The sequence below is a fragment of the Dermochelys coriacea genome, chromosome 15, assembly GCF_009764565.3.
Source record: "Dermochelys coriacea isolate rDerCor1 chromosome 15, rDerCor1.pri.v4, whole genome shotgun sequence".
Lineage (NCBI taxonomy): Eukaryota > Metazoa > Chordata > Testudines > Dermochelyidae > Dermochelys > Dermochelys coriacea.
Window position 1 is genome coordinate 2,990,123 of NC_050082.1, and position 21,362 is coordinate 3,011,484.

The window sequence follows — 21,362 nt, forward strand, 5'->3', positions numbered from 1 at the left end:
CTCAGAGGCTGAGGGCTCAGCACTGGAAGCCAGGAAATCAGAGGTTACCTTGAAAGTTAGATGTGTGGGAGAGCAGTGTGTACGGGGATGGATGTGCAACGCGACACAGTGGGACAGCAGCTAGGCCATAGTCTACCTGGAGATCACTGACTGCCAGTGTCTTTGCCGGAAGCCCATTGCTCACCAATTAATGCACTTGTCTAACTCTCTATTCCCCCTGCCTGCATTAGGTAAACTTCAATGAGCCACTTTCCATGCTGCAGAGGCTGACAGAGGACCTGGAATACCACGAGCTGCTGGACAAAGCCGTAAAGTGCGAGAACTCCACTGAGCAGATGTGTTTCGTTGCTGCATTTTCAGTGTCTTCCTACTCGACGACTGTGCACCGCACTGCGAAGCCGTTCAACCCCCTGCTGGGGGAAACGTACGAACTCGACCGGCTAGATGAGCTTGGCTTCCGATCGGTCTGCGAGCAGGTATGGGCAGGGCTGCGGGAAAGGGGCTCTTCATCTCAGTCTTTCAGGAGCACTGTCGCATTCTTCGAAGAGTGATTCCCTGGGGCTCCCCTGCTCCACACTGGTCCTGCTTCCACTGCAGTCAATCTGCATTTGCCATTGCTATGAAAGGGCCCAGCACTGGACCCTACACAAGTAACTCTTTCAGAAGGCAGAAGCAAAACACGCATTCTCCAGGGGAACAGGGTGGAAATGATGGGGAGACCAGGGGGAGGTGGGAGCCTCTTCCAACCTGTCAAATCTAAAATGAAACTATCGCAGTTTTAACTAGCTGGACATAGGTACCAAATTACTAGCCCTGGGTCTGGGATGAGCTTGCACATGGAGCTTCGCAGCTAAATTCTCCACAGATGTTGTCTCTGTCGACAGTTGTGCTTAATCTGTAGGCCCAAATGTGAATCGGTTTTGTGGCTCCATTGTGAGGGGATGCTCCTGATTGTTCAGAACCTAACGTCAGGATACATTCAGTTAAATCTGGTTCGGAGCAATTGTTCCCATATGTAACATGCGTGAGGCCCCCACTGTATAAACCTGGCTATGACTCCATCCTCTGCTTCCAGGGTCTGACGGGAGCTGCCATTGGCTCCCTTAGGAGCAGGCACAGGGCTGGTCACAGGGATCTGCAGGGGACAGAACAGGATACCCGGTGGAAGTCAAGGAGCGGGCTCATGCAGTGACACCCCCAGGAGGCTAAAGGGAGCCCAAAAGTTTCCCTGGCACCACCAGTTGGGCTTCCAAAGGCTGCCCAGCTGAGCTCTTGGGCAGGTGGGGGTGTGGTGTTCAGTAATGCCCACAGAGTGCATGGATGGTGCAGGGAGCAGGAGGATGGTGAGTGATCATAGTGAAAGCCAGGGAGTGTTTGGGGGAAGGCCAGGAGTTCAGCTTTGGCCATTCACTGCTCACTCAAGCTTTGCGACACCCAAGAGGGAGGTGTCAGCCAGGCAGACCGGGAGGCAGGATAGGATGGATGTGACAGATCAGGTGTGCTGAGCCAATCAGGCTAGAGATGGTAATTGGAGTGCGAGAGCATGAGGTCACCCAGGAAGAGGGTGCAAAGTGAGAAGAGGAGGGCAAGGTGGGACCCCCGGAGCATGAGAGAGAGAGGAGGAGAAGGACCCCCAAGCAGAGATGCGGAAGCAGCAGGAGAGCGGGTGGGACACGCTTTAATTGCAAATGAAGAACACTCCTTGTGGTGCCAAAATTATCCCGAATGACAGAAGAAATGAAGAAAACAGCAAGGAGATGGTCATCCCATGGAATCTTGGCTAGAAGGTTGCTGTCCCCCAGGCAAGGTGGGTCTCTGTGGTTTCTCTCCCTGAGGTCCCAGCCGCATGGTGCCAAAGCCGGTCTTGTGAGAGTTCTGCTGTAATTGTCTATGTGCCAGGATGGGTGGCAATCATGTGACTCTCACAAACTTGCCCTGTGCATGGAGGATGTTGTCTTCCCAGCCTGTGGCAGGAACGATGACTCAGTCATGGGTGGCCACTGTGGGAAGTGATGTTGATTCCAGTAGGGAGTAAAAAGCCATGGCAAGGAATGGCCTCCTGTCGGAGACGAGAGCGAAGCATGGGAGTCCTCAAACACTCCTTCCCCTCTGCATTCCTTCAGCATCAAGGGAGCGCAGCCCCAGAATGCTTAGGGGCTCTGTTGCCTAGTGGGTTCATGCTCCCACTATGTAGCTCTTGCGCCCTGTATTCCAATCCTAACTGGCTACAGGCCAGCAATAAAACAGGCTAGATGGTCTCATGACAGAGATTAGCCCATCGGCCTTTGGGACGGGGTTTCATCTGACGTTTGAGCAGAATGGGAAATAGCAGTGAAGGCGAAACTCTGCTACAGCTGAACTGCTGCCTTTTGAAATCTCATAGAGAGGCATGTTTAACAAGCTGGTTCCTCTCTGCTCCGAGTGTCTCTGCAGAGCTGGATGGGGCTCGGTAGTTTTCTTTGTCCTTGTCTTGGAATGAAAAGGTTTCATTTCATGGCCCTGACACAAACAAAGATCCTCGAGCTTCCCAGTGTATCCAAGGCTTGCCTGTTGAGCCGAAGGTCTTAATTAAAACCTGGTGAGCTTAATTAGTTGAGATCTATAAAGAAAATTGACTCGTGACAAATGACTGTTCAATACTTTCAGCTGCTCCATCCTATCCTCCTGGTGGATAGATTTACAGGGCCATTTATTTTCCTTCCCCCATATGTAGAAAGTGGTGTTGACATGGTGATTTATGTTATCCAGGAGGTTTAATTGCTGTCTTGAAAAACAAGGTCCCATGGAGCAAGAGAACTGTTTGATCTTTGTCTAGATCAGTGTTTCTCGAATGCAGCCACCATGGTCGCATGTGGCCACCAGCAGATTTTTTCTGCAGCCACAACAGCCTCCAAAGTATGGGCAGAGATGGGGGGGAAAGCAGCGGCCCCTCCCTGCAGCACCCAGCTGTTGCTCCTGAATAGCTGTTACCAAGAGTAGCGAGATGTGCCACCTTGATGTTTGCGCTGGCACTGCCAGCAGGGATCGGTGCCCTGCACTGCACCACCACCTCGGAGCTCTGGGCAGCACCTCTGGAGACACATGGGGCCGGTGTGTGCGGTGCCGGAGTTTGATCTTGTCAGTGGAGGCGACTGCAGCGTTTGGTCACCAGGGCTCTCCTCTGGGCAGCTCCCCCGCCTGGCTGAGGCCCAGGGAGCCTGGAACTCTGCATCTGGCCAGTGAGTTCTCGACCCACCTTCCCTGGAGCAGACTCTCAATGAAGAGCTGCAGGAGTCAGGAACAGAGAAACAGGGTTTGTCAGAGCAGCCACCAGCAGGAAACCCTGGTCTAGATTATGAAACCCTGAACAAAACACAAATATCTGCATGTAAAACACAGCCCATCCCCCTGCAGAGGCAGGACATGGCTCCCTGATTGACGTATCCGATATGACACTGACCCTGGCATCTTCTGGAGCTAATGCTCTGGTATTAAACTCTTGCTTCTTTCTACACTAGACATTTCTCTTAAGGTTTAAACTGGTCTTGATGTCAAAATGTTCCTGAAATACCTTTGCAATGCAGTGTGAGAAGCAGCCGGTCAGCGGCTGGCGCTGCATGGCGAAAGCATTGTGTGTTACATCAAGCGGAACAATCTCGTACCCCTGTCTCCTTGACAGCTGACCCCTAGGTACAGCCCTGTGGACTTGCCTGGTCTCACTTACAGTGGTGTCTCCAGTGGAGTTCGCTTGGAGTGAAACGATGTAAAGGGGAGAAGAGTGGGGCTCAGGCAAGTCTACCGGGATCTGAGCATTCGGGAAAGTGCAGGGTTAGCCACTACTGTGTGGGGAGCAGATGGGAACAGGAGCAGGGACCAAGTGCATGCAAGTGGAGTGAAAATATTCCGGTATATCCCCAAATCCTACAGTTAGAGCCCTTGTGAACTGAGAGCCAGACTCCTCCATCTATTGCTAGGGTCTGCTGACTGGCCCTCCCCAGCTCACAAATAGCAAGGTCAGAGCCCAGCTGTTTCACATTGTCAGCTATGGGCAGCTTAATGTGCGTAGTGAAATGCAGCTTGGAAATGCGTAGCCTTTTGCTTCTGCATATTGCCTAGGTGGCCAAAGTGGCATAAGCATGCCCCTGTACAGGAGATCTGCAGTTCCCTCAGGGGTGGACTTGGCAGTGCGAAACGGGCAGGTGCAGACATCTTGTTTGACTGAATCTGGAGTTGAAATAACTTTGCTGTTGGTTACACTGTGCTCCTAATGAAGTGGCTCTTATAAAACTGAGAATGGGGCTTGATTGGTTCTTGGGGCAGTTCTCTGCTCCCGCTTGGGGATGGTTACCACAAACGGCAAAGAGTCCATCTGCAGGAGACAATGTGCATGGATGGTGGATACAGGAGACCAGAGGGCAGGGGGAATGCTGAGAACCCTGTGATGTTCTTTGCATGATTGTCCACTCTTGGTGCACATGTGCCTCATGCACACAAGATCAGGATCTTTTTGGTCAACAGTGCCCGTTAGGGCCGCACCTGAGCCATAGATGTCCTCAAGTTCCCCCCTTCCCCCCCAGGGCAATAAAGGGCAGAGTGGGCTTGACTGCCCCTCAGGTCCTTCTTCCTGCCAGTGGCAGTGAGATGGAACCCCTGTGGTGTCACCTGCCTCACTGGGCTGGGGAAGGTAGGTAGTAGTCTGAGAAAGTTCATATCATTAATTAGATAGTTATTGCCTGTTTGCATAATGTATATCTCTCTGCGTTTCTGTGGGGCTAGCCCCATACCCGGTAGTGTCTAAATCTCCTGGGTCCAAACCTGCCCCTTGTGTGAAGCTTCAGTGCTCATTAACACCAGGCACTCCCTCTGCCAAGGAGCAGGATGTATCCCTGGGAGATGCTCCACATGTCGCTCCGTTTCCAAGAGCACTCGGAAGGCTAGAGAAGCCAGCTGGAGTCGTGCCTCCTGGAGAGCTTAGTGCAGGCTTCCTTGGGCACCGAGTGGAAGGGCAGAGCTACACCTCAGGCCTCCACTCAGTTCCTCTCCATGCACATCCTGGGGAGTTGAGATTTCCCCCCAGGCTCCCGGGCCACATCTACTAAGAGGCTCCACTCGCCCGCCATCATTCCAGCTTTGACGTACTCTGATGGGGCAGGAAGGTACACGCTGCAGGGATGAGCCCGGGCACAAGTCACCTTCTCCAATGCTAGGCTGCTCACTCATCTTGGGCTCCACCTCCTGAGAGCCAAAGGCCTGGAAAGGCCCCTCGTGTGCCTTGGTACTAATTAATGAGAGAGCATCAGTAGCCCCCCTCAACCTGGGCCTGTGACCCTTCAGCACCATGCTGAGTACCTACTACCTGGGAGTCATGTTCCTGGCTACCCAGCATTTGAGTATCGGCTATCTTGCTTTTGAGTGATTTCACTGTGAGCCTGGAGGCATCTCTCCTGGAGAGGCTGAGGATGGTGAAATCTAAGCCACCAGTTACTGAGCCAACAATACAGCTAGTCAAGGAGGTGTCTCTGGTACTGACCCCTTCCCTGGAGTCAAGGCATCTTAGTAGAATGGTCCATCCTTGGAGGGAATCTCCTTGTCCCCCGTCCACACAGAGCCGGGGGACCTCTCCCACCCACTTGCTGTGGCTCTGGGAGGCAGAGATGCAGCCACTCCAAGCTTGTTTAGGGCTTTGAGTGAGAGCCAGGTTTTCCCATTGAGCTGATGCCAGTGCGGTGCAGAGAGCCCTGGTGTGACGGCCCGCACTGCTGTGTTCTGAGCTAGCAGAGCGTGCTCCACTCCAGATCGCTTATTGCCGCTGCAGATTATGTCCCCATTGGATAGGAAAGGGTGACCACAGCCAAGGAAAGTGCATGTTATTGTGTGCCCAGGGACAATTGGAGGGCAAAGGCCCACATCTGCAGTGAGGCAGCCACTCATCCAATGCTTCTCTTCATCATTCAGCATTGCCCCGTTCCTCCCTGGATGGAACCTGAGCCAGCCACTTTTCACCCAGGACCCTATTCTGTGTAGCCCCTAGGACAGCAGGAAAACAGCACTCTCTGTGCTTCCTGAGAAGGAGCTGTATGGCTGGGTGTTCAGTGTGCTGCTAAACGCTGTTGCCCAGAGCATCTTCTGATCCCTCCTGGCCACCTGCTGTGGAAGGAGCTGTGTGATGGGACTGAGCCCTGTTGGAACATGGAGAGTCTTTGGAGAAGAGGAGCAGGTGTCCATCCCAACCCTGGGAGAGTTCTTCCAGAGGAAGGAACAAAGCTAGCTTAGGATAGCTCCATCCACCCCCACCAGTTTCCAGGGAGAGGTTATCAGCCCCTTGCGATCCAGGGTGTTGAGGGCCTCCAGTCGGTCTGAGATCATTGGCATGGGTATTCAACCATGTCCTGAGATCATCCATCACTTAAACCAGCACCATCTCCAGGCAAGATCCAGCACCGAGGCCTGGTGGGAGGAGAATGAGATTCTGTAGGCAGTAGGAAACTGCTGGAGGTGACCATAAACACCGTCTGGGTGTCCTTTCCCATGAAGGGGAGGCTGGGACTGAGCAGCGATTTGTGAGGCTGGTGTAGAAAGATGCTGATTTCAAGCGGCATTGCTTGGGACCTGGCTAACGGGAGTTGGTGTAACACATGGGGCTGATTTCTCGTTGGCTCCTACTCATTGCAATGGAAACCCAGCAAGTGGGAAAACCCACGATTCCTGTGAAATGGCTGCTTGCGATTCCAAGCTCCAGTGATGCCAAGGCATTGTTTGGTCTAAGCATTCCAAGATGTTTCACAGATGTTTCGCTGGAATCACCAAGAGGGTGAGTGGGTGGGGGTGGGGAAGCGTAATCCCTTCTTATCTGAATTCAGTGGCAAAGTTCCTGTAATGGAGGCAGTTAAGAGGAGAGGGGTCGGCTAATAGGACAGGGGAGCCCTGGGTTTTCTGGCTTGCTTAGTGCTCAGGGCTTCACCCTGTCTCCGAGCTGCGCGCTCACCTTCTGGATCTGCCACCCCATTTCCTATCACACTGAAACCGTTCTGGCTTCCTGGCTGGATGGAATCGTTCAGCCATTGGAGAGTGTGCACCTTGCTTGCAGCAGTTTCTCTAGGCTGGCACATTTTGGTAGGGTTGTGCTGTAACCTCTCCCATACCTGTGGTTACAGGGCCAAGGTGCAGCAGAGCAGGCCAGCCTAGAGCACCACAAGCTTTGTTATAAGCTGGGCTTTGGGTCAGTCTGTATCACCAAGTCAACGACCACAGCTGGCACTGCGTGGCCCAGCAGAGAGGCCAGGGAGCCCCTCCAGGGCAGAGCTGGGGAGCAGTGTAAGGGAGATGTGCATTACTGCTCTTGCTATGCTGGCTGGATCCATGGACCAGGCTTAGACTCCAGAAGCCAGTGAAAAAAGCGTCCGCCCTGCCGGCTGCTTCTCACACAGCATCTATTCAAGCTCTAGGAAGCCCATCTCTGCCGCATCCTACTGCTGCTAGGCTGCAAGGCCAGGATTTTCCTGTAATGCACTTGAACATCCCAGAAAGGAAGTAGCTTGAAATGGCTTCAGTTATGGGCTCCTCGGGTGAAGAACAAATCAAATGGGGTGTCTGCATAATTCTCAGAAACCTTCCGGTACATCCCAGATGCCGCCCTCCAGCCAGGGTACAGGAACTGTGGAATGCTGGCATCATCCAGGACTGGCTCGCTCTCCAGCATCCGCTCCATGTAGGGGACCAGTGGGAAGCCCCATTTCTGCTAGGTGCCAAGTGGACCAGTGAGTTAACCAGCCTGCCCACCAATGCTGGAGAGTGAACTTCAAAACTTCCCATCACAATGAGAATGAGCTTTGATAACTTGCAGCCTTGTCTGTTCAGAACATCTGTTCTCATCACAACACCGCCAACTCAGAGCGACAGGGAGGGGCAGGGCTGCAGGTCGGGCTGAGGTTCATCAGCAGAGCTATGGCGGGAAGGCCTCAGGACTGGAACAGCAGGGAATGCTTGGTGCAGGTCAGGACTGGCAGAGCTGTGTTGGGAAGTCAGCAATCGGGTGCTGCTTCCTTTTGCTCGCCAGCACCAGCCTCATGCACCAAATGTCTCTTCTATTAAAAATCCGCTCTGGAGGTGTTGCAAACCTCGCTCAGCCTTCCTTACACTGGCATGGCTTAACAGGAGCAAATCATGTTGTGGCTGCACTAGCAGAGCATGCTCCCTTGCAGAGACGTGTGTCACAACAACGCTCCCAGGGCAGCACTCCTCAGAGGAGCGGGTAAAAGAGAGGCTTTGGGGGCTCATTTAGACACTCTGTGGGGCTCTACTTTACACCATGCTGTGACAAAGCGGGACTGTTCTTAATGTTTCCTCTGAATAGTGTGGGGGTGCCTCAGTTTCCCCTATGCAGTTCTTAAGTATCTAGGTGGTGGGATAAGGGTGTATGATCGTTGCAGAGCCATAGAGGGCAGATGTGTGCAGGGGTCTGGACACAGAGAATGGCCGACACCCTGTTTCCTGGCAACTGATGGCCTGGCCCTTCCCCCCTGCAAGGTGAGAGCTAAAGCGTTGGAGAACAAAGGAATCCAGTGACCTCCTGGCCCGGGAAAGGGACAAAGCCCAGAGGAGGAGGGGCTGGAGACAGTTTCAGTTTGGGGCTGGCTGGGGACATGGAGTGAAGTGCAGACGTGGTTGTCTGGCTCACTGCTCCCCAAAATGGACCCAGCTGAGGGGTCCTGTTCTCTGCACCTACAAGCTGTGGTTTAGACCATGTTCCTGTCGTCTAATAAACCTTCTGTTTTACTGGCTGGCTGAGAGTCATGTCTGACTGCGGAGTTGGGGGGCAGGACCCTCTGGCTTCCCCAGGACCCCGCCTGGGCGGACTCGCTGTGGGAAGTGCACAGAGGGGCAGAGGCTGCTGGATGCTCCGAGGTCAGACCCAGGGAGGGGAAGCCGGGTGAGCTGTGTGTCCTGCAGACAGGCTGCTCACAGAAAGGAGACTTCCCCAGAGTCCTGCCTGGCTTCGTAGGGAGCAGTTCCAGAGCATCGCCCAAGGACTACATGACAACTGGTGGTAGCAGTGGGATCTACTGCACCCCGTGGATGGTGCTTCCTGCAGTAAGTGACTGGGGAGCAGTAAAATGAATGGGGGTTGAGGAGGACCAGGCGTGCTGAAGGCTCAGAGAGGAGCGGTTTCGGGAGGCGGTTAACCCCTAGGAGTGTGTGACCAGTGAGAAGGACTCTGCAGTAATGGGGTCCCCCTGGGGACTGCAGTGAGCAGTCTCAGGGGCGGAAGGGCCTGCGTCTTGGCCCGGGGAGAGAGAAGGATTTTTGCAGTAAGAGGGTTCCCCTGGGGATTGCAGCGAGCAGTCCAAGGGGCGGAGGAGTCTGCAGCTCAACCCTGGCAAAAAGGTGGTGACCTCGAGAAGAGCTGTTTTCAGAGTAGCAGCCGTGTTAGTCTGTATTCGCAAAAAGAAAAGGAGTACTTGTGGCACCTTAGAGACTAACAAATTTATTAGAGCATAAGCTTTCGTGAGCTACCATCCGATGAAGTGAGCTGTAGCTCACGAAAGCTTATGCTCTAATAAATTTGTTAGTCTCTAAGGTGCCACAAGTACTCCTTTTCTCTTTTCGAGAAGAGCTGGCACACTAGAGGATCTCCCTGGAAACTATGGGGAGCTGAGCACACAGGCCTGTGAGTCCACAACAACTTGGGAACAGCGGAGTGATGGCCTGTCACCGTCTCCTTAAGAAGGACATTGTAACCTTGTGCAAAAAGAGAAGGTTGAGCATTAGAAAGGTCACCAAAGCACAGTTAATCGTGCAGCTGGAGGAGGATGACCGCTCTAAGGAGCAGATTCCTGATGCAAATGGGACTATAGCAGGATATGGGAGCAGCTGGAGCAGTAGCCAGGCATCCCCAAGACTCCAGTCCCCGACCAGATGAGGGTTTTCAGGATCAGGTTCCCCACCCAGGGATCGGAGATGGATGGGATTGGAGCTGAGTCCGAGAGAGCGAGAGGACTGTGAGAGACAGTGAGAGCCCGAGAAAGAGCTGCAGAAGCAACAGCAGCATGAACTGGCGATGGTGGAGCGGAGAGGCAGAGGGGACCTCTCAGGGGTGAGTGGGGATAGACCCCGGGGTTCCAGTTCCACAGGGAACCTTATTACTAAATTGCTGCCCCTGGTTAAGGAGCGGGGGGATGTGGATGCCCACCTCACTGCCTTTGGGCAGGCTGGCGATTTGAACCAGGGGGACCCTGCGGAAAAGCTCCGTTGTCTAGCTCCCTTGCTGTGTCCCAAGGCCATAGACTCCGTCAGCCAGATGGGTGGGGAGGTGGACAGGCTCCCACTCCTGACCCCCAACCTATATGTCTGTGTGGAGGTTCCTGGGGCCAGCCCCCTCAAACCTCCAGTGGGAGTGGAAGGTGATGGTCAATGGGGAGACATTCCTGCGGTGGTGAGATCCTGGGACAGAGAAAACTGTTGTCAGGCCCCTGGTGGTGCAGCCTCAGATGCTGAGGGGCTGTGTGACCCGGGTGAGGGTCCAGGGATGAAGCTCCTCGCCCTGCCTATGGCCCAGATCCCTGTGCAGACCCAGGAGGGGTGGGGCTGGCTGGTCGTTGGGGTTCTCCAGGATATCAGCTGTGAGACCCTGTTGGGGATTGATTGTGTCTCTTTGGGACAGGATCCGGCCCTGCTCCTGTAACAGCCAAGGGTTTGAATGTGAATCCAGGGAACCAATCGGCGGAGAGGGAAATGGTCAGTGAAAATGCAGATGACCTGGCTGGCAGGGGGGAGGAGCTGCTAGGCTCCGGCTATCTGCCTGCCTGTAACCAGACCCCTGGGGCTGGGTGGGACAGAGAGATGCTCCCTGCCCCCTTGCACACCAGAGAGGGGGCTCACACTGGCTCTGATGCAGTGAGGAAAGCAGCACTGCCTACCCCCACTGGGACAGCAAGGGCAGCGCTGAGCACAATGGGAGCTGAGACCCTCGCTGGGGGGGGGGGGAGACACGGGCAGGGCAGGGGATCTGTTGGGAGTGGCAAGGTGCTTGGTAAGGAAAGTTTGGATGAGCCTAGGCAGCCTTGTGAGCTGATGGCTTTGTCTGGTCAGCAGGGTGGGAAGGCGAGGAGAGTGGCAGATGAGTGTCCCTGCACCTTACCTGTTAGCTGGGTGGAGAATTGGGACAGTGAAGGAAACGTGCCTGTGTCTGTCAGGGGTATTGACTTGCCTATGGAGGGAGCTACCCCGGTCTCCAAGCAGTTGTCTGTGAACAGCCCTGTGTGCTGGGACCAGGGGAATGAGATCCCGAGCTGTGTCTCTGGTAAAGGAAAAAAGAAAAGGAGTACTTGTGGCACCTTAGAGACTATTTCACATTTGGTGACAACGTATACCTTCAAATCAGCGGCACTGCGATGGATACCCGCATGGCCCCACAGTATGCCAACATTTTTATGGCTGACTTAGAACAACGCTTCCTCAGCTCTCGTCCCCTAATGCCCCTACTCTACTTGCGCTACATTGACGATATTTTCATCATCTGGACCCATGGAAAAGAAGCTCTTGAGGAATTCCACCATGATTTCAACAATTTCCATCCCACCATCAACCTCAGCCTGGACCAGTCCACACAAGAGATCCACTTCCTGGACACTACGGTGCTAATAAGCGATGGTCACATAAACACCACCCTATATCGGAAACCTACTGACCGCTATTCCTACCTACATGCCTCTAGCTTTCATCCAGATCATACCACTCGATCTATTGTCTACAGCCAAGCGCTATGATATAACCGCATTTGCTCCAACCCCTCAGACAGAGACAAACACCTACAAGATCTCTATCATGCATTCCTACAACTACAATACCCACCTGCTGAAGTGAAGAAACAGATTGACAGAGCCAGAAGAGTACTCAGAAGTCACCTACTACAGGACAGGCCCAACAAAGAAAACAACAGAACGCCACTAGCCATCACCTTCAGCCCCCAACTAAAACCTCTCCAACGCATCATCAAGGATCTACAACCTATCCTGAAGGACGAGCCATCGCTCTCTCAGATCTTGGGAGATAGACCAGTCCTTGCTTACAGACAGCCCCCCAATCTGAAGCAAATACTCACCAGCAACCACACACCACACAACAGAACCACTAACCCAGGAACCTATCCTTGCAACAAAGCCCGTTGCCAACTCTGTCCACATATCTATTCAGGGGATACCATCATAGGGCCTAATCACATCAGCCACACTATCAGAGGCTCGTTCACCTGCGCATCTACCGATGTGATATGTGCCATCATGTGCCAGCAATGCCCCTCTGCCATGTACATGGTTTTTTTTTTTTTCCACCAAATGCATCCGATGAAGTGAGCTGTAGCTCACGAAAGCTTATGCTCTAATAAATTTGTTAGTCTCTAAGGTGCCACAAGTACTCCTTTTCTTTTTGCGAATACAGACTAACACGGCTGCTACTCTGAAACCTGTAAAGGAAAAAGTGTGTCCGGCTCCTCTTTGTCTGTGGAGTACACAAAAGGGGTCTTTCAGACTGTGATGGTTGAGAATAGTGCAGTTGTCTCAGAGTTGGTTCTGGATTCAACTAAAGCCCAGGAAGGGAATGGTCCTAAGTTTGTGTCTGCTCGGGAGAATGGCCCTGTAACTAGGTCGCATCCAGTTAGTGTCTATGTAAAATCCCAGAGCCCAGACAATTCTGGTGCTTGTATTTTGCCTGTTGCTAGTGTGTTGTTGGGAAAGGGTGTAGCAACCCTGTCTAATCAGGGTGAGATCCTACCCAGGGCACAAGGAGAGCAGAAAGGTGATTTGATTGTGCTACCTACTAAGGGTGTGCAACCTGTAGCAAGAAGGAAAAGATTCCTGAACTTGTGTGTGGCAAAGGGAAGGAGAATGCTTCTAACCTTTTATCTAGGATGTCTGAAAGTTTGCCTGAAAGGGGATTGTGTAGGAATCCGCCTGATGGGCCAGAGGTGATTCTGGATGTAAGTGAGACCCAGAAAGAGTCTGTTGTTGCTCAGTAAAGTGTTCCTCTAGAGCAAGCCCTAGGTGAAGAGGGTAAGGGCAGAATTTCTGTGAAGGGTGAATTGTTGCATAAAAAGCCCCTAGGGAAAGGAATCCTCTTGGTAGTCTTTGCAAGCAGTTTACTGCAACTGAAGGGTGTGAAAGTGATTTAATCAAGAAAGTTTCAGTTCTTAACAGCCAGAAATTTTCTGTTGTGAATGGATCCACTGACATTCCTGTTGAAAGATCCAGTGTGGATAGCTTTGAGAAGGTCTCAGATGGAGAGAAAGCTATTAAGAAAGTTAAACAGTCCTCTAACCAAGTGGTGGTGTTTGGCCAGCTTGTTGGGGAGACAAGGTTGTTGAGAAAGGCATGTCTCCATGCTAGTTCTGTAAGTGAACAGTTTGTGGCCCAAGTCAAGATGGGGGCTCTTAACCAAGAGAGCCCAAATTACAACCCTCCAGACTGGAGCGCTGGGAGAAGACCCGATCCCAGTTTGACCCCCAGCGGTTTTGGGGTGGCAAAAGGGCACAGACCACATAAACCTTCCTGCATGTGCGTGCTATCGACCACCCCCGACCTAAGGGAGGGCGTAAAACCGGAAGGGCCTGGTGTAACTCCCACCAAGGGATGGGAGAGATGCTGGGGCACCCATGGGAACGTTGGTGGGTTCGAACTTCCCCAGGTCACCAGCTAAAGTGACCCCGCTCAGTTTGGTCTCGAAGGGGGGAGAGATGTGACGAAGTGGGACTGTTCTTAATGTTTCCTCTGAATAGTGTGGGTGTGCCTCAGTTTCCCCTATGCAGGTCTTAAGTATCTAGGTGGTGGGATAAGGGTGTATGATCGTTGCAGAGCCATAGAGGGCAGATGTGTGCAGGGGTCTGGACACAGAGAATGGCCGACACCCTGTTTCCTGGCAACTGATGGCCTGGCCCTTCCCCCCTGCAAGGTGAGAGCTAAAGCGTTGGAGAACAAAGGAATCCAGTGACCTCCTGGCCCGGGAAAGGGACAAAGCCCAGAGGAGGAGGGGCTGGAGAGAGTTTCAGTTTGGGGCTGGCTGGGGACATGGAGTGAAGTGCAGACGTGGTTGTCTGGCTCACTGCTCCCCAAAATGGATCCAGCTAAGGGGTCCTGTTCTCTGTACCTACAAGCTCTGTTTTAGACCATGTTCGTGTCATCTAATAAACCCTCTGTTTTACTGGCTGGCTGAGAGTCACGTCTGACTGTGAAGTTGGGGTGCAGGACCCTCTGGCTTCCCCAGGATTCCACCTGAGCGAACTCACTGTGGGAAGCACACGGAGGGGCAGAGGATGCTGAATGCTCCGAGGTCAGACCCAGCAAGTTGGAAGCCGGGTGAGCTGTTTGCCCTGGAGACAGGCTGCTCCCAGAGAGGAGACTCCCCCAGAGTCCTGCCTGGCTTCGTAGGGAGCAGTTCCAGAGCATCGCCCAGGGACTCTGTGACACACGCATTCAGCAACAATCAGTCCCACAGATGTGACAAAGGCTAGATTGTGCAGCAGGGGCCACAGCGCAGGTTTTGGGCACAGTCTGATGGATGTGGCTGGGAGTAAACAGCAAGCTGGCTTGGGTGTGCTGCAACAGCTTGTTTATAATTCAGTGTTCTCTGCCTGTTTTGGTAATTTCCTTTGGTGGTAATCTGTTGGATGGTGGCTTGACTCTCTCGCGCTATTGGGACAGTCTTGCTAAGCAAAGGATGTACAAGACCCTGATCTCAGCTGGGCTCCAGAGGTGTTACTGTGATACAAATAATTAGCAATCATAAACAGCTTAGGTAAAATCTGTGCAACTGGTGTGCGTAGACAAGGCCAGTTTGCCTGCAGAAAAACCGAGGGCTGTAACCGTGTGGTGAGGTGGGCTGACCTGGACAGACATGAAGGCTCTTGCTGAAGAGGTTGATCCAACTGGAGGGAGGGTTGGCTTCCCCTCAAGCCAAAATGGACTTTTTGGGGTTTTGTTCCCTGTAACTTTTTTGCCAGGTTGTCACCTTTGGGCATTTAAGCCAAAATTCTCTCCCTCGGGCACCTCACGTTAGACACCTAAATGCAGCCAGGGACGTCATTACTCATACGCAAAGCACGCAGCTCCATGGGGTGCCATATTTCCTGGTGCCCTGCGCAGCTGCGTGCTGCTCCAGCCCCTGTTCTGGCTCTTCCCCAGAGGCCCCCTCTTCCCAGCCCCGGCCCCACCCCCACTCCCCTGAAGATTTTAGCCAGGCCCAAGCCTGCACTCACAGCGTGGTAAGTGGAGCGATCCGGCCCCAGCCTGCTCCGCTCCCCTGACTCCCAGCTGCGCTGCCGGTGAGTGCTGGGGGGCGGTTGCCCCCCCTCCCCCCAAGCCTGGGAGCCAGGGGAGTGGAGCAGGCTGGGGCTGGGTCACTTCACTTACCTCAGGAAGTAGCCAGCCCTCCTCCCCCATGGAGACGTGGGGCCAGCCCCTCCATCCCCACTCCCACCCGTGGAGGCCTGGGCCCCACACCGCCCCCTGCCGCAGGGCTCCATAGAGCACCAAAATAGCTAGGGATGGCCCTGAATGCAGCCATCTCAGCACCTGAACAGCTGGCCTGCACACCCTCCGCTCTGAAAATCCGGCCCCCACGTGAGGTGCCTAAAGATGGATGGAGATGTCTCACATTAGTTGCCAAGGGCCCTCCTCCTGTCAGGAAAGCCATAGGTCAGGCAAGATCCCTTCCAAAGCTTTGCTGAAGCGAGCGGGGTGGATCTTCCTGGAAAGCTGCTGAGCTCCTGTGAGATTGCTGCCAGGGACTGGCCTCTATTTCAGCTATTTATGGAGCAGCAGCATCTTCCGTGGGTGCGTGTGAATTGCTTAATGCTCCATGCATTATTGATCAAGGGCTCTTTAACTAAACAAAGTTACGTCTCCTACCCCAGAGTTGGCCCGCCAACCAGACCTTCCTGGCAAAGACAAAGCATGCGGGTACGTGCCACAGGGCTCATCATTCTCAGTATATTAAGCTATCCAAATAACACTGCTGCAGATTTGCCTGTGCTGCTTTCTATGCTCAGCATGTACGATAAGCTGCCCCTTGCTTGGTCCATTACCATCAGTGCAGCAGGTTGTGGGTTCGTGTCTGGCCCTGTATGTCCACTAACTCTTTACTGCTCTGTGGTCATGGCCATCAAGGGGGCTTGTGTATGGCCCTTTGCTAGTGTGCCAGAGATGTCCGAGTGGTGCTCAGGGGAGTTAATCTTTCCCTGAATTCAGTGGTATGTGACAGAAGACTCAGTACGCTAGGTGGCGCAGCTGGCACATTCCAGCCCTGGGACTACCCCAGCGTGTCTCCTAACAAAGCTCTTTGTATGGATCCCTACAATGAGCTCTGAGCAATGTCTGAACCGGGGACCTTCACCACCAAAGTACAGGCCTCTGGCACTTGAGCTAAAGGAATAACCCAATTAACAGCCAGCTGTAGTAGGCTGTTATACTCTCTGTGTACCAGCCATCTTTGGCTGGAGCCCTTGTGGTGAAAGCTCTGGCCTGTGATGGGATGCCAGCTGATTAGGGCCATGCAGCCTGCCCTTCTGCATTGTAGGTTGGCACATCAGCCTTCTCCACTCTTTTCCACTGCTGACAGTTACCCGCCAACCAGTAAAGGGTGTGAGCAGGCTCCAGGCCACTTATTTAAAGCAGGGTCTTGTGCCCCACCCCCCCAAGGCAGGTCACTGATTTCTAGCTGAGTGAATAGCTAGGAGTCCGGTGATGTTTGCCACTCCTCCGCAGCCCAGTGATCACAAATGTCCCTGCCAGGGGCTGGGAGTGTCCAGGCAGCCCCTGCATCCAGTGCACCACGCTGCTCAGACCCCCCCAGTTTAATTGATACCTGTGTTCTCCATCCCTGTTAAATTACACTACTGTGGCCTGTCCCCCTTTAAATATTGCTGTGGTGGCACCATCTCTCCACTGGGGGAAGGGAGGGGATTGAGAAACACAATTCTCCAATGCCACAGTCCTGGTCTCTGTGGGCAGTGTGGGCTCATCTGCAGGCCAGTACCCAGCATGCCCTTTGACTTTTCCAGCTGGCAGAGAGCAGCCCCTGTATGAGGGCACACAATGAAGGGAAAGAAAATTCTGTCCATGCCCACAGCCAGGATTGGATAGTGGGCTGCAGTGGATAGTGCCATCTGCCAAGGGGACTGTCAGGAGCCTATTGCTTGGGATTTAACACTAGTGTTTTGTGGGAATGATCCTGCATGGCCCCAGGGAGATGGGCTGCAGCTCTCTGCCAGCTGCAGCCTCTGGTCTCCTGTGCTGGGTAGGCAGAACCTGGGACTCTAGTCATGGGACTTTTCACTGTGGGCACTGGTTACTGGAGCATTGCAAGTAAAGCAGTTAAATACCTTGACCTCAGACTAGAGTCCGTACAGATAATCTGATTCTCTTCACTAGCTCTATGCCAGTCCCCCAGCGACCTAGCTAGTGGGCACTTACTGCTGGCCTCTGGTCTCTGAGCAGAGGGAGATTTGCATAATGATATGCACAAAGGAGAAGGAGCAAGCTAGCATGTGAAAACTGATCTAACCTTGCAAGTAGGTCCTGAGTGCAGGAGGTGACCCAGTGTAACCCTTGCAGCGCTGCCTGCCTGCCTGCACGGGAGTGCCAGGTACAGCTGGAATGCATCACTAAAACAGCACACCACTGGGCTTCTCGTAATGCCAGCTTCTGCACTTCTGCTCCCAGAGTCATTCTGTTGTTCTCGCCTGTGTGTCATCCAGGGATCAAGCCGTTTGTTAATTCTGTGCAAGTGTGGGTGAGCTGATTCTGCACAGAGGCAGCTGTTGAAAACACAGGCTTTCGGTTATTGTGTAGTTACTAGTCGTCTTGGCAGAAAACCTGCCTTGTGCAAAATCTCTGCAACAAACTGACCAACCGTTTACCCCAGCCATGCCTGGGAAACCATAGGAGGGGATCGCTTTGCTGCTGGTCCTTCACCAACCTTGCTGTGTCCGCTCCCCGGGACATGGAGGTGTCTGGAACAGCCATGGCTCCTGTGGACTAACTTGCTGGGGCTAAGTGGCACAGCGGGATCATGCCCAAAGCCTTTCTCTTCTGAAGACTTTGTGTCAAGTCCCAGGGTGGGAGGGATAGCTCAGTGGTTTGAGCATTGGCCTACTAAACCCAGGGTTGTGAGCTCAGTCCCTGGGGGGGGGGGCATTTAGGGATACTAGCAGACCCCTATGCTTCCTGGTGAAATGTTTTTCCTCTTAAAAAGGAGCTCTCCAGGGAACTTGTGAAGGGCCCCAGCAGCAGGACTAAGCTATCTCCATGCCCATTGTCTGAGATACTGCCCTGCATCTACACCTCTATTGCTGAGGTAATTCTCCCTCTGTCTCCCACTGTCACAGGGCAGTGCTTTTGCCAGTGTAGCAGGCGCTTCTTCCATGACCTTGAAAGTAATTGTCTTTCCATGCAATGGGAAAAAACTCTGAGCAGCAACTGACTGATTTAGGACAATAGGTCTGATAACGTGCGACAGTTCTGTGCAAGGGGGGCCTGAGAACCCTGCACACTGCAAAATGATAGCACAGCCACATGGCACTCTCCCTATGAAAAGAGGCTTCTTAAAGGAACATTGTCAAATGAAGACCTAAAATGTGACCGGCCGATAGGTGCAGGTTAGACGTCAGGCCTGGTCTACACTAGGAAATTAGGTCAGTATAATTATGTCACTCAGGGATGTGAAAAATCCACACCCTTGAGTGATGCAGTTAAGCCGACCCAAACCCTGGTGTAGACAGAGCTGGGTCTATGGGCGAATTCTCAGGGAGGTGGAGAACCTCACCCATCAGCATAGGTAACATCATCGCTGCAGCATTTTAATGTAGACAAGCCCTTAGTCTGCAGAGGAATGTCCTTCAGCTTCCAAATAGCCCTTCTTGGGTGGGAGAGGGGTGTTAATCTACATAAATTAAACAACTTGCATAATTTGGTGAACAAACTGACATTAATTTTCAGGCTGATGCGGCTGAGATCCAAACCAGTCAGCAGAGAGAGCCCCAATTGAACACTCTTCCCTGATGCCCTAGATGCTGCCGGGTGGGAAGTGAAACCAGGCAGGGCTGTGTGGGCTCCAGCCTGGTTGGAATCCAGGGGATCCAGTAATTCTATCCCTGGAAAAGGAGGAAAATGATAATAGCAGAAATGTAATTTCCGAGCTTTTACAGGGCTCTGGGGAATGAGCTCTGGGACGGGGCCTTGAACTGTGTCCTTTTCAGTCGCTTCTCCAGATCATCTCTTAAAATGCTCCAATTCTCCCCCCTCACCCCATCAGCATGCTGCTGCCTGTGCCCAGAGCATCCGCCCTGATCCTCTTTGCCCCAGAGCCTCCCTCTGCTCTTTCAGACCCCTCCTCCAAACCATCAGTCCCCCACACAATGACCCCCCTCCCTGCCAACCAACCATGGGCAGCGGATAATGGAGGCCAGGGGAGGCTAAGCCTCCCCAAACCTCTGCTAATGCTCCCTGAGACAGCCCTGGGCCACATGACGAGTTTCAGAGCTCCTCTGGGGGGCCCAGGCTTGGGGCTTGGCCAGCCAACTGGGGCTCAAGCTCCTCCAGACTGCTCCGGGCACCAGTGGGCCGGCCAGTGTTCAGGGCTGTTCCAGGCGCTGGCCAGGGTTTGAAGCTGTTGCCGGCAAGCTGGCCGGCAAGAGCGAGAGGGTGGAACGAGCAGAGTGGGGGCGGGGTCTTGGGTGGTAGAGGTGTGGTGGGGGGCTAGCCTCCCCGAATGGAGGATGACTCAGTGCATGACTGTGCCCAGGACTCTGGGCTTCCTGCCCGCGATTCTTCTCCATCAGCGTCGACCACCAGTGCTGTCTGCATTGCCTTGCGGAAGCTGGCGTCGCAGCGAGGTGCAATATCTGCTCATTGTTCCCAGCCAGATTCGAGGAAGGCAGAAACGTTGTCTCTGCAAATACCCAGGCCGGGGAATGACCCTGTACGTCGGCCTGATTCAGCAAGGAGTGCACCTCCTGCTGCGAAGTGTGACTCCGGTGCGGGAGACTCCACCCCTGCAGACTCTACAATAGAGCCTTGTCAGGAAGCTAGGAAGCACTCTCATAAGCATGAAACTAAGTCTTCCACAAAGTGCACTTCAAAGCCAGTGGGCTCAGTTGTAACAAGCCTACCAGCTCACCCCATGAGGACTTAGGATGTCCTATGTCCCAGATGCCCAACAAGAAAGCCCCTAAGCACTGGGCTCCATCAGTACCAGTCTGTGTTCCATCGGAAACATCATCCCAATCTCCTCCCAGCCCTGGGATCTGTTGGCACCAACGGAATCTGATCACTCCCAACTTCAGATACCACCCTTCTCGCCGGCTGCGATGGCCGGACAAACAGAACCCTTCTCACACCGAGGAGAGCCGAATCTGTTGCTGCCTAGAGTGGGGCAGTTGCCCCACTTTGGCAGACAAAGGGATAATAGCAGCCCTTGGAGGGGCTGTGCAGAACCCAGCCAATCAGAGAAGGCTTAGAAGCAGCCAGGCTGGGCCCTATATAAAGGCTGCAAAGCAGAGGAGACAGGAGTCTCTCCCTGACAAGCAATGGAGGAGGACTGGCTCCCAGAGAGAGCACCGGAGATAGAGCAGCGCTGGGCAGGCTCAAGGGAGCAGAGAGAAAACTCCAGTTGATGCCTGCCAGGCTGAGGCCCCTGAAAGAAAGGGCTGAGAAGGTGCAGGGGCCAAAGGGGAAGTGGCCCAGGGAGTGCGAGCAATAGAGGGGAGAGAAGGAGGGCAGGACATAGTTGCCACCAGAGGGTCCCTGGGCCAGGACCCAGAATAGTGGGCGGGCCTGGGTTCCCTCCTGCCCCCTAACATGCACCTGCCCGTGGAGGAGCGTGGCCCGATACAGACTGTGGCTTACCCTGAGGCCAGGGGCTAGACTTTGGGGCTGCAGTTGGCCACAAGGGCAGGTGCAGACCGAGGACTGCGGATACCCCCAGAAGGGGAGAGAACCGAGTGGGGCAGAGCTGAAGGACTGTGTCCAGAAAAGGATGCCGCAAGCCAGGGAGCAATGCGGGTCCCAGACAGCACAGCAGAGCAGGCAGCGGGCGGGACCCCACCCGCAGAGGGCGCTCCACGGCTAGGACAGAGCTAATTCCCGGAGCAACCAGCAGGAGGCGCTGCGGTGGTGAGTCTGAGTCCTGTTACACTGCCCAACGGGACATTTTTGCTCTCCCGGATCTGGAATCCCCTCCTCCATCAGGCCTTCCCGTTTCCAGGGAAATAATAGCACCTCCGAGAGACTTGACCGCTGGAAGGAACTTATCACCCATCCCATACACAAAATACATCTACCCTCCGACGGCACCTATGGTTCCGCCACTGGAACCGGAATCAGCCTTTTGCTCATCGG

General features: G+C 53.7%; 1 protein-coding gene across 8 annotated transcripts in view; it reads left to right on the forward strand.

Annotated features, from left to right (window-relative positions):
- Nucleotides 1–21,362, forward strand: part of OSBP2 (oxysterol binding protein 2) — a 345,452-nt gene that overhangs the window by 296,364 nt on the left and 27,726 nt on the right. For all 8 annotated transcript variants that reach the window (XM_043497816.1, XM_043497820.1, XM_038373548.2 and 5 more), the window contains one exon: nucleotides 231–476. In XM_043497816.1, coding sequence (XP_043353751.1) covers nucleotides 231–476 — 246 coding nt within the window. The remainder of the gene's footprint in view (nucleotides 1–230; nucleotides 477–21,362) is intronic.